Source organism: Uloborus diversus, chromosome 7 (genome assembly GCF_026930045.1).
Source record: "Uloborus diversus isolate 005 chromosome 7, Udiv.v.3.1, whole genome shotgun sequence".
NCBI lineage: Eukaryota > Metazoa > Arthropoda > Arachnida > Araneae > Uloboridae > Uloborus > Uloborus diversus.
In genome coordinates, this window is record NC_072737.1 from 103,308,439 (window position 1) to 103,321,347 (window position 12,909).

General features: G+C 31.3%; 1 protein-coding gene across 1 annotated transcript in view; it reads left to right on the forward strand.

Annotated features, from left to right (window-relative positions):
* The window catches only part of LOC129225618 (regulator of chromosome condensation-like), a 66,814-nt gene extending 59,580 nt beyond the window's left edge, over positions 1-7,234 (forward strand). The window contains exons 8-9 of the mRNA XM_054860085.1: positions 2,842-3,003; positions 6,928-7,234. Coding sequence (XP_054716060.1) covers positions 2,842-3,003; positions 6,928-7,121 — 356 coding nt within the window. The 3' untranslated portion in view covers positions 7,122-7,234. The remainder of the gene's footprint in view (positions 1-2,841; positions 3,004-6,927) is intronic.
* Positions 7,235-12,909: the final 5,675 nt, after the last annotated feature.

The window sequence follows — 12,909 nt, forward strand, 5'->3', positions numbered from 1 at the left end:
CACATAATAATAATAATAATAGTAAGGTTTGAATGTTTCATGCAATTTTCAGAAACAACTACATTTGAGTTATAACCAAATTTTAAGTGGGCTAATGTACAGAAGATAAATAAAATTTTTATATAACTTGCCCTAGATGCATATGTGCAAGGCTGTCCCAAGGTCAAAAAAGTAAGGGAGTGTATCAAATTGATGACCCCTTAATTATTTCAAACCTATCTCAAACACGGGGAAAGTAATAGGTACCTGGTTTTTTATTTTAGAGAATGTCACTACTAGGTCTCTAAGTTTTGACAATATGAAACTAATCCTGAGTAACATCCACCCCATAATGTGGGGTAGGGGAGAAGGTTGTACGGGGACAGGGTAATAATTCGTAATTATTTTCTGCAATCAGTTTGTAAATTTGTTAATTGTTTTTTTAAAACTAAATGTTCATTTATTTATTTTTATTATTTTTTATTTGTTAAATCATTTTGTTACTGAATAGTTGATCCACAATTAAGTGTTATATTGTACTTACAGGAAATAAAAAGCAAAATATTTTCATTTAATTAAAAACTGAAGTTTAATATCATTTTAAAATACATCATCATATTCTGTATGAAGCTTAAAAGCAATAAGTTTCCCTTTTCTTTCCAATAATTAGAACATGCTCCAAAACTTTAAAATTTGATAGTGAGCAGAGTTACATGTTTGGGGAAAAAATATTTTCCTAATGATACAGTTACTGTATAATTTAAACTGACACAAAGTAGGATACAAACCCTTCAGTGTAATTGTATATTGTACTTTATGTTTCGAAAAGTTTCTTGCTGAAATATGATGCTTGTCCTGCATTTTTAAGAGTTCATATGTGCCCCCCTATAGGGGCACATATGCAAAAAATTGCAAGACACAAAAGACAATTCATTCATGGAACGCATTTTTGGTCTGAGAAATTGATAATATATTTGGAAAAATAAAGAAATGAGAAATATTGTTCATATGTGTGCTCCCCTTTCCCCTCTCTATTTTTACAAATTAACAAGAAATTTCAAGCATACTGTAACAGAGATCTGGCCTGAGAAAATTTGGGTTCGTTAAAGGACCTTTCACAAAAATCCGATCAACCAAAACGGATCTTTCACAAAATCCCGACCAACTAAAACGGACCCTTCACAAAATTCAGATAAACAAAAATGAATCTTTCACAAATTGTTTATTGGAAGAGCAAATCTCAAATCGAAATAATGCAGCATATTTCTGTGCATAAAAAGGATAATGTTTGGAACCTTTTTTAAAGTTAAATTAGAGAGATCAACTTATACAAAATCTGCTAATTATGCAAAAGAAAAAAAAATCGGTACTCTTGTGATGCTCCTGCAAGCGATAAATAACTACTAAGGCCAAATAAATATAATGCTTGTTGGTTTCTTTGAAAGAAATTAACAGCTGAAAGTCAGTTTGGTTTATAATTTTGCTTGTTTGTTTTATGCAGCGGTGTTGTTGTAAACTTCTCTGAAAAAGCGTCAAGTCAACCTTCAGTCAGTAGTCATCAAGTCAACTTTCAGTCAGTAGTCCTTAGCACTTTTCTCCCCGCTCATGATTTAATAAACAACAATATGCAGCAAAATGAACTTAGAACTGCAAAGGATAGTAGGATGGGGGAAAATGTGATCGCTTCAGATAGGGTTACCAACTTAAACTTATCACCACCTAAGCATTGGGTGCAATGTTTAACTGTTTATCACCACTTAGCATCGTCGGGGCGATGTTTAATTGTTATTTTGGGAGAAAGTTATATGGGTTTGATTTTTTGTTGCTAAAAAGGATAAATAATTTTTAATAATAAACTTTTTTATTTATCGTTTTTTCCCTTAGATGCCTAACATTTTGAAAAGCGCAATCTTTTTACATTCGATATACGAATCATATTTTATTCTTTTTTCAAGCTAACTTCACTTTATTAGGATGCAAATAAATGAAAAGTCTCTTTATTTTTGTAACTACACCTATTTCAAGTTTTTAAGTGAAATTCCATTTTCTTTTATGAGTCAAAAAATTTAAATGCTGAATCGATGGTTCATTTTTTATTTTATTTACTTATTTGTTTTGATTCAACTGTGTCCAGACATTAAGGATATGTTTGTTATAGGACTCTAAAATGCAACTCTAAAATAATTTTATCAAAAATATTTATTTTAAAAGCCATTTTTATACTTTTGATGTTTTCTCTTTGAGGATTGCAATTTCTTTGCATCCGCTATGGGAATCTGATTTTTCAAATTTTCGACGTTTAGTATGCTTTGTTATAAGAGGTAAACAAATAAAATGTTTTTTTTATTTTTGTAAAAATCACGCAGTTTATAAGTTCAAAAAATTAAATGCTGAACTACTATACATATAACATTTCTAGTGTATAATTTAACATAACGTAGAATGGTAAATAAATATTGATATTTGAGGGATGCCCATCTCTCAGTGATGGCACCCTCCCAGACCCCAATACTCGAAAAACACTCAAGAGTGATATTCTCAACAGAAAAGAGGCAAAACATTCAACTTTAAGTGTAAATGATGCAGTTTGCTCCATCTCAAAGTTCAAAAGTTTTGTTTTTACATTTTTTGCAAAATTTGATTTTTTTTAAAAATTAATTGATTTTTTACAAAAAAAAATTGATTTTTCACAAAAAAACTGGCCCTGTGAAAAATTCTGGACAGACCCGACCCCTGTGTAATATGTTTGTGCTGTTGCAGCACACAAATGTGAACTTTCGCCTTATCTGAATGTGTTGTAGTTACTGTTTTGAGGAGCTCCTTTCATTTGTCTTATGTCATAAATTTTATTTATTATTTTAGGTTTGGTATATTCTATGGGAAGGAAAGATTATGGAAGATTAGGTCTCGGTGAAAATTGTGATGATACGTCTAGTCCAACAGTGATTCCTACATTAGCAAATGAAAGATGTACTAATGTATCATGTGGTGGTAATTGTGTATCTTTTGCAGTGACTGAGCAAGGTAAGATAATCCTTAAGTTCGCCAGTTCTAACTGCCAAGGTTTCAGATTTAATCACACAGTTATACCTTAAAAGTCTAGAATAGGCATGAATAGGCAATTCTAGGATTTGGGGTTTATAATTTAAGAATAATTGTTTTACATTGTATCCAGTATATTCAGTTAGCATGTAATACTAACTTTTTTCTAACAGGAATCCAAGAATGTAGATTTTTTTTTAAATTAAATCCTTGGTGTAGTGAGGGTTCCCATTAAATTGAAAAACATGAATGTGAAAAATCAGTTTAATCTCAGTTAAAAGCAGGGTTTGTTGATTTAAATCAAGAGATTAAAAAAAAAAAAAAAAAAGAAAAGAAAAGAAAGAAATCATTAATTTGAATCAAGTGATTTTTTTAGCAAAATCAGTTAACTTTGTATTTTTAGAATCTGTTGCTCTAATTTTATATTATACAATCTTAAATTCAACAGGCAAAACTACATAGATCTCTCTTTTTGTGTGTGAAACAGATTTCCAGTCTTGCAATATTGCCTTTGCTCAAAATTACAGTTCAATTCAGAACAGAACCAAATAAAAATTTGCAGTTTTTCTTATACACCATTATTAATATCAGAGGTCTTGCCAGAGCAAATTTGGGTCCGTTAACGGACCCTTCACAAAAATCCGATCAACCAAAACGGACCTTTCACAAAATCCCTATCAACAAAAACAGACCCTTCATAAAATTCTGATAAACAAAAACGGATCTTTCACAAATTGTTTATTGAAAGAACAAACCTCAAATTAAAATAATACTGCATATTTCCTGTATAAAAACGATAATGTTTGGAACTTTTTTAAAAGTTAAATTAGAGGAATCAACTTGTACAAAATCAGCTAATTTTTCAAAAGAAAAAAAAATCCGCACTCTTGTGATGCTTCTGCAAGCCATAAATAATCACTATGGCCAATAAATATAATGCCTGTTGTTGGTTTCTTTGAAAGAAATTAACAGCTGAAAGTCAGTTTGGTTTATAATTTTGCTTGTTTGTTTTATGCAGCGATGTTGTTGTAAACTTGATGTTGTAAACTTCTTTGAAAAATCGTCAACATTCTCTGAATAGGCGTAGTAAGCATTTTTCTCCCCACTCATGATTTAATCTTCAATAATGTACAGTGAAAGGAACTTAGGTGTGGGGGGGGGGATGTGATCGCTTCAGATAGGGTTACAAAATTCAAACTTATTGCCACTTTGCGTCTGGTTGTGTGATGTTTAACTGTTTATCGCCACTTAGTGTATGGTGGTGCAATGTTAAACTGTTATTTTGGGAGAAAGTTATATGGGTTTGGTTTTTCAAAGCTAAAAAGGATAATTAACATTAAATAAACTTTTAGTTACCGTTTTTTTTTCTATAGATGCCTACATTTTGAAAAACGCAATCTTTTTGCATCCGATATGAGAATCCTATTTTATTCTTTTTTTCAAGCCAGTAACTTCGCTTTATTAGGATGCAAATAACTGAAAAATCTCTTTATTTTTTTAACAAAGCTATTTCAAGTTTTTAAAGTGTAATTTCATTTTCTTTTATGAGTCAATAATTAAAATGCTGAATCGATGGTTTATTTTTTCTTTATTTATTTTTCCTTCAACTGTGTCCAGATATTAATGATATGTTTATCATAGGACTCTAAAATGCAATTCAAAAATAATTTTATCAAAAAAATTTATTTTACAAGCCGTTTTTATACTTTTAATGCCTTCACTTTAAGGATTGCAATCTCTTTGCATCCGCTGTGGAAATTTGATTTTTCGAATTTTCGATGTTTAGTACGCTTAGTTAAGAGGTAAACAAATAAAATATTTTTTATTTTTGTAAAAATCACAGAGTTTATAAGGTTTAAACGAAACTCTGCTCTTAAACAGTGTCTTCGGTTAAAAAGTTAAATGCTGAACCCCTGCCTGAATTTTTTTTCTTACAGTTATTTTAAATACTATACAAATAACATTTCTAGTATAATTTAACATGATGTAGAATGGTAGATAAATATTGATACTTGAGGGGTGCCCATCTTCCAGGGAGCGATGCCTCCCCCTCTCTCCCCAAATACTAGAAAAACACTCAACTTTAAGTGTCAATGATTCAATTTCCACCATCTCAAAAATCTAAACTTACGTTTTTACAAAAAAAAAAAAAAAAAATGCAAAATTATTTTGATTTATCACAAAGATAATTGATTTTTCACAAAATTACTTGATTTTTCACAAAAAACGGACCCTGTGAAAAATCCTGGACAGACCCCTAAATATAGTTCAGAAAAGTAATTACTAAAAATATTCTTTTAAACTAAATCGTACATGATGATGGAAACCTTATTTTTAAGCAAAGCATAAAACAAATCACTTCTTATCTTAGTTTCGAAGTAAGCTTAATGGATTCATCTACTGTATGAAATATGTTATGTTTAAAAATAAAAAGTTATTAATGACTACAAATTTTTGAAGATTTAAATTTTGAAAAATCTGGCTTTTTTATTTGAAAAAATTACAAACACTGGTTAAAAGTAGAACTAGATGTTTAAAAATATAGAGTTTTTTTTTTTAACATTCATTCTACAAAAGTTAACTATAGGAAGGTTAACTACTAATCTAAAAGGACTAACAGTTGAGAGTTAACTACAGGAAAGTTAACTACTATCTAAAAGAACTAACAGTTGCGAGAATGGAGGGTTTGCAGGGTTAAACGGGAACATCCTGTACAGTCAAACTTCGATGTAAGGTCATCCTTGTAACTTTCTGAAACTGACTTTATAAGCAGAGTGACCTTATAACCGATTTATACATAAGCATGTATACAAGTATATTCAGTAAATTACCGCCCATTAGCCAGAGCTAAAGCAGAAATACATGATATACTGAATATACCATGCCTTGCCATCAATCTTTGAGTTGAAGCAAACCATTGCTTCGGTCACTCGTCTGGTCAGTGCTAATTTTATATTAGCTAGCAGTTTGTTTGGCACTTTTGGCTTCCTATAGAGGTTTTCCATTTCCAGCTCAGTCACTTTCCTATGCCGGGCTGATGAGTGCTAATAAGCACGGAACTGCAGTCCTCTGCTAGAAATGACTGAGCTGGTGGTGTATTTCATGTACTAAAAAAGTACCATAAATATTATAAATAGACCTCGGCACAAATGAATAATCAAAGAAATAATTTAGTGCAGTGTATTTCATGTATATATACAAGTAGTTTATTATCTGTAAATACGTTCAAATACCTGCAATACGTTGAAAACTATTGTTTTATTTTAACTTTTAATAAAGTTGAACCAATTAAATCTGATAGAATCAATAAATAAGTTTATTTTTTGTAAACTTTTAATTCAGTATGCAGTTAAATATTAGTATGCTGAAGCAAAGTATTGCTGTATAACCTGGTTTACTCAAAATACCAGTTTTTTTTTTTTTTTTTTTTTGGTGCTTGTGTTAACACTTTAATGCTCGGGGCATAATATCCACCCTCTACTACATTCTCTACAATTTGAAAAACTACTTTTCATTGATAAAATATTATGCACCAAGTTAAATTCTTCGAATTGAATCTGTGGCATGGAATGCACCCAACGAAAGTCAGAAAAAAATGCCCCTATAAGTGATTACAATATTCAATTACTGATCATATATTATTCGATAATTCACAACATTAGAATTCCTATTCAATGAACCAGAACTAAAGAAAAGAGACCTTATATCAAGGTCTGACTGTCAATTACCTATTAAAAAGGGTAAGAGGGGTATAAAAAATGAATGCTCTCCTTCCTAGCCTTTCTCTTTTAAATTTCATGAACTCACAATCTCCCTGCTATTGCTTTACTTGTCTGTTAGTTTTCAATGTTGCAATCTTAGACTTTTTTTTACACGTTGAAATAACTTGGTTCTTATTCCTCCCAGGATATGTATTTTCATGGGGCTTAGGAGATAACTATCAACTAGGGCACGGAGACGACGAGGATCGCCATGTGCCGAAACAGATAGAGGGCAATTTTGCAAAATCCTGGAAGGTGTTGAAGGTGGCTGGTGGTGGGATGCATACTCTAATACTTGCATGCCCCAGAGAGAGCACAACCACTACCAGTACAAAATGATGTTTGAACTATTTATATTTGTTTTATGAACTAAAGGGGTCGAAGTTGTCACACTACCTGCCAAATCGATTGTATAGTGCTGTGACTAATAAAATATTTTAATGTATTTTCAATCATATGGCTTTGTTTCTTTTAAATAACCAAAAATGTTCTGTGGAATAATAAAATGTAATTAAATTTACAAATAGTCTTGCATGTACCAATTTAATTTACATTCAAAGCACATTGTATAATTTCTTAATTATGTATTATGGGCTTCACACTAATTCTAAGTAGAGATATAGGGTAGACCGACCAGTGAGTGAACACCACCCAGTGAATGAACAGCGCGTCATTTTTAAAAAAAAAATAAGCTTCCTGAATTTTTTTTCTGAATAAATTCACTACAAAAGTGTTCTTTATTGATATTCTAAGCTATCTGACACCTGATTGGTTACTTTGGATATGTTTTTTTTTTCTGGAAAAAATGTGAAATTTTTACTGCCGTGAATCGTTCTTTCTCTCTTTTAAAATAATAAGGCTGGTTTCGTGCTAGCAATTATTTTGATACATATTATTTTTATCGATAAATTTTATTTTTTAACTCTACAAAAGAAAAATTAAGTATACATATTTAGGGTATGGATTTAAATTGTTTCAGTCAATGCAGTCAATTCGTAGATTTTCAGGTAGAGGGGTGTTCAGTCACTGGGTACAAAAAATTGCGAAAACCCAGTGAATGAACAATGGCAAAATTTCTTCAGATTTAAAAAAAAAATTGAAGTTTCTTTGAGATATTTTCATTTTCGTACTTTTTTGTAATGCAGAAAGTTTTATATGCTTACTTATTTATGTATTTCATTATATATTCTATAATTTCTTTATTTTTGTCTTTGCAAACAATGCACTTTTTACTGAGTTTTATCTTTCATCTATCTATATCTCTATTTGTATATTAACCTACCTACATCTATCTTTCTATATCTCTCTTGATAGATAGACAGGTAGATAGAGAAATAGAAATATATATACAAAGAGAGAGAATAGATAGGTAGATATGTTTATATATAGATAGATAGATAAATAGATAGAGGAAGATATATAAAAAAGAGGTAAATAGATATATAGGTAGATAAATATAGAGATAGAATAGGTAGGTAGGTAGATAGACCGATAGATTTATTGATAGATACATAGATAGGTAGTGGTTAATAGATAGATAGGTAGATAGAGAGACTAATATAGAGATAGATAGCTAGGTAGGGAGACTGATATAGAGATGGATAGTAGATATAGACATGTAGATATAGATAGGTGGATAGATATAGATAGGTAGATATATTGATAAGGAGATAGTTAGTTAGATAGGTAGATAGACAGGTAAAAAAGCAAGTAGATAGATGGATAAATAGATTGATTAGGATAATAGATTGGTAGATATTTAGATGTACAGTCAGATAAATAGGTAGATATTTAGGTAGATAGACAGTTAGATAAGCATATAGATAGATAAGTAGATAGATAGATACATACATAGATAAGTAGATAGATATATAGATGGATAGATAAGTAGATATATAGATCGATAGATAGGTATGTAGATAGATAAGTAGATATATAGATAAGTACATATATATAGATAGATATATAGATAGATAGAAAAATAGATAGGAAGGTATATTGATAGATGGATAGAGATATAAAAAGATAGATATAGATAGTTATGTAAATAGATAGGTAGGTAAATAGATATAAATAGTTATATAGATAGATAGATCTCAAAGAAACTTAGTTTCTTTTTGAATCAAAATTTATCATGTTCATTCACTGGACCATTTTGTGTTCATTTACTGGTTCGAGGTGTTCATTCACTGGGTTGTTGTGCCATTTTTTCTTTAAACACCTAAAAAAGTCGGAAGCGGTACCATTTAAGTTCCCGCGATTTTTTAGAGATATTTACATAGATCAATTAAAATGTTTTAACTATCACAATCTGTATAGTATAAAATTTAAAATTACTAGGATTTTTAAAAAATGAAATTGTGCTTAACTGTTCATTCACTGGTCGGTCTATCCTACCAAATATTGAGTTGAAAAATATTAACTAATATTTGTATTTAATTTTATGTCAATTTCAACTAGAAAATGTTTATTTTTGAAATATAAATACATTTTCATCTAATATCAATTTTTTAATCATTTTTTTTAAACTTAGGTTAAAATGATTAATTTAATTAGTTTGTTTTTAAACACACAGTGGAATCCCATCATAAAAATTTTCATGGTGTGAAACTTCTGAAATTTAAATACTGTAATTATTAATCGTCTTTCAAATATAAAAAATAATTTCCTTTATTTTTTGATCAATATGAATGAAAATACACTTCATTACTCTGAAACAAAAGTTGGAGATAATTTGCATCATCGTACAGTCTGCGAATGTTGCTTTTTATTATTAAATGGGCTGATCCATACAATAAATAAATCATATTTTTACTAAAAATAATTTTGTACCTTTGTTAAATAGGCTTTGTATTGCATACTTATGAGAAGAAGAAAATAATTATTCGGTAACCAAAACTGGATGTTAAAATATTGCTGCACAATTGCAGCAAAACGCATATTTACACATACAGTGCGACGCAAAAGTTTAGACAATGAGCAAATTCACACAGATTTCGAAATCTATTCAGTTTTCCTAAGACTACTTTAGTCTAAGGTGCTATGCATACTATATAATATTTATAGCAATGAAAAGTTGACTTGTGCATTTTGCAAGTTTTTACATTGTAACAAAAAATTAACATTGTCTCAAAAGTTTAGACAAACGAAATAAAAATTAAATAAAACAGTTTTAAAACCTGCTTGTGCATCCATTCTTCTTTATTAGTTCATAAATAAGAATTTCCATCGAAGAAACTAAATCTTGCATGGTTTAGGGCTCAATTTCGTACCATACTTCCTCAATAGATCGCTTAAGTTCCGATACAGAAGTGTATTGTCTACCATTGCTGTAAACTTTGCGATATATGATGCCCCAAAGATTCTCTATAGGGTTGAGGTCGGGACTACACACTGGCCAATTGAGAACTTTTATATTATTTGAATTTAACCAAGATTTTGTGTTTCCTGCAGTGTGAATCGAAGCATTGTCTTGCTGAAATTCCCACTGAGGGCCCCCTATAAGCTCAGCAAATGGTAGGAAATGATCCTCTAGTGTCTTAGTGTAATACTGTAATGTTTGACGACCACTGGTAAAGTTCAAAGACACTTGTCCATTGTTGCAAAACGCCCAAACCATCACAGAGCCACCACCTTGTCGGCGACTAAAAAAACATCTGGGTTCCTTCCGTAAGTCATGCCAGTACGATGTCCAGCCATCTGGATCATCCAGATACCACTTTTTTTCGTCACTAAATATTACTGATATCCATTTCGATCCATATGACATATGATTTCGAGCCCACAACATTCGTTGTGATTTATGATGTGGCTTTAGAGCTGGTTTCTTTTTCATTTTGCAGTGAACCATTGTCCCTGTTTCCAAAATTCGTCTACGAATCATATCCTTTGATACTAAAAGCCCCAAGGAGCTTTGAACTTCACGAACAGTCATTTGTTGGGTACTTGCTAGTCTTTAAATCTGATGATCATCCCGTTTATTCGTCACACGCGGCCTCCCCGATCTGCGTTTTGCTTTATAATTGCAGTGCCTTGATAAAACTTGGTAAATAGATTTCTTTGATCTATTAATAATAGCCGAAATTTCAGGAACAAGCTTACCTTCAGCTTTCAACTGCCAAATCTTAGTTACCTCATCCGCTTTAATCTGCTCAGCTCGCGGCATCTCGACTACCAAGTGTTATCGTTGGCAGACCTTAAGTACAAGAGATCTGTGATGTCATCTCTTTTAAATTTGCATATACGAAAAAAAATTCACAGAAACTCGTAATAGTGTCTAAACTTTTGCAACAAGCAAATTTCTATTTTTATCCAAAACAGTATTGTTAAAGCATATCAAACAATTGTATTTTAGTTATAGTATTTCAAAAGAGTTTTTGAATATGTTTGCAGACTTGTATTTCTACTATCGCAATTCTAAATTCTACAGCTGAAGAACGTCATTGTCTAAACTTTTGCATCGCAGTGTAGCAGGTGATATCGAAAAAAACATTTGAAAAAAAAAAGCGGTCAACTGAAAATACTGTGTTTTCTCCAAGTAGTTGCTGATTGTTGACAATTTTAAACTTTTAAAACTGAAAGAAAGGTGGGTTTTTTTTAATACATGAAAAAGTTCGGGATTTTGAGATTTCATATTGTATACCAAATACGAAGCGAATATTCGATGCATCATTACTTCTTAGTTTGCCTATTAAATAACTCTGAGCTTGAAACTAAAAAATGTTTACTATTGAAATCTCAGGGATGTGCCAATCACCAATCCTGCGCCAAACTGCTCCAAAAGACCGCCAAATGGACTTTCCTGTGCCAAAATCGGACAAACTTGTGGCAAAACTGCATTTTTGCATATAATGTTGCAGTTCCTTTAGCATATTTGGCAGTTTTGGATGAATATCATCAAGTTTGTGCATTTAGAACTTGTTTTTACGATTTTTTGGTTTAATCCCGATTTTTTGCGCATTTCAAGATCCGATTGCATCCATGTTTGAAAAACTTGATCATTTTAATTTTGTATGTGATTCTGTTCTTTTGACTAGAAAAATTTTTCACTGAGCATTATTTTCAACCTGTTATCTTTTGTTTTCAGTATATAAGGACTTGTAAATTCGTCTTCTTGCCACGCCCACTCAAAAATTTCAATCCAGTTGCATCCAAATTGATTTAAGGGAATGCCATCTGTAAAAATTAATATTGTTCACAAGTTTTTAATCTTGGGTTTGTTAATATTCTAAGACAGAAAATTGATCTCTGGTTTTGGTTGGAGACGCTTAAATCTGGGAATTCCAATGCTCTGGTAAAGAATATGCATACATTTCAAGTTTCTCAGATTCAGGCATTTTTCCGTATTCTTAGTCTGTTTTAAAAATTTTATTTATTTTTCTTTCTTCACATTTTTCATATTTATTTCATGTGCGTTTAAAAATTCCTTTTCTGTGACATCATTCCTCAAAATAATTTTTTTCATTGTAATTTCATTATTAATTTTGTGATTAAATATCAAACAGTTAAAAATAAAAGGTTTTAATGTTGGCTTTGCTTGATCTTCAGATTTGTTAATCAAGTAGTTCAGTATATATACATACAAGGGCAAATCAAAAGGTCTTTGCGCCTATTATTTCTAAGCCAAAATATGGCTGGGAATACAAAACAAATATGTAATTCCAGCAGTGACAGTTCCGTTAATTGTACCAGCCGTATCTGCTTTTTGCTCGGAAGACCAGAGCTGCTATCAGTCATTTAAGATGACGGTCTGTCTTCAGACATCCACAGCTTATGAGCAGCGAAATATTATTCATTTTCTATGGAGCAAGGGACAAACCCAAATAGCAATTGGCAGGGAGATGCTCCCCACACACGGGGAAAATTGTCTCTCTTGGAGACTCACTTGAAGAGACACAAAGGGCGTTTGTCTCTTTTGCTCCGTAGGAAACAAATAACACTTCGTTGCTCATAAGCTGTGGACGTCGGAATACGGACCATCATCTTAAATGACTGACAGAAGCTCCTCTCTTCCGACCAAAAAGCAAATACGGCTGGTACGGTTAAAGGAACTGTCACTGCTGGGGATGTCCATATTCATTTCGTATTCCCAGCTATATTTTGGCTTAAAAAAGATAGGCGCAAAAAC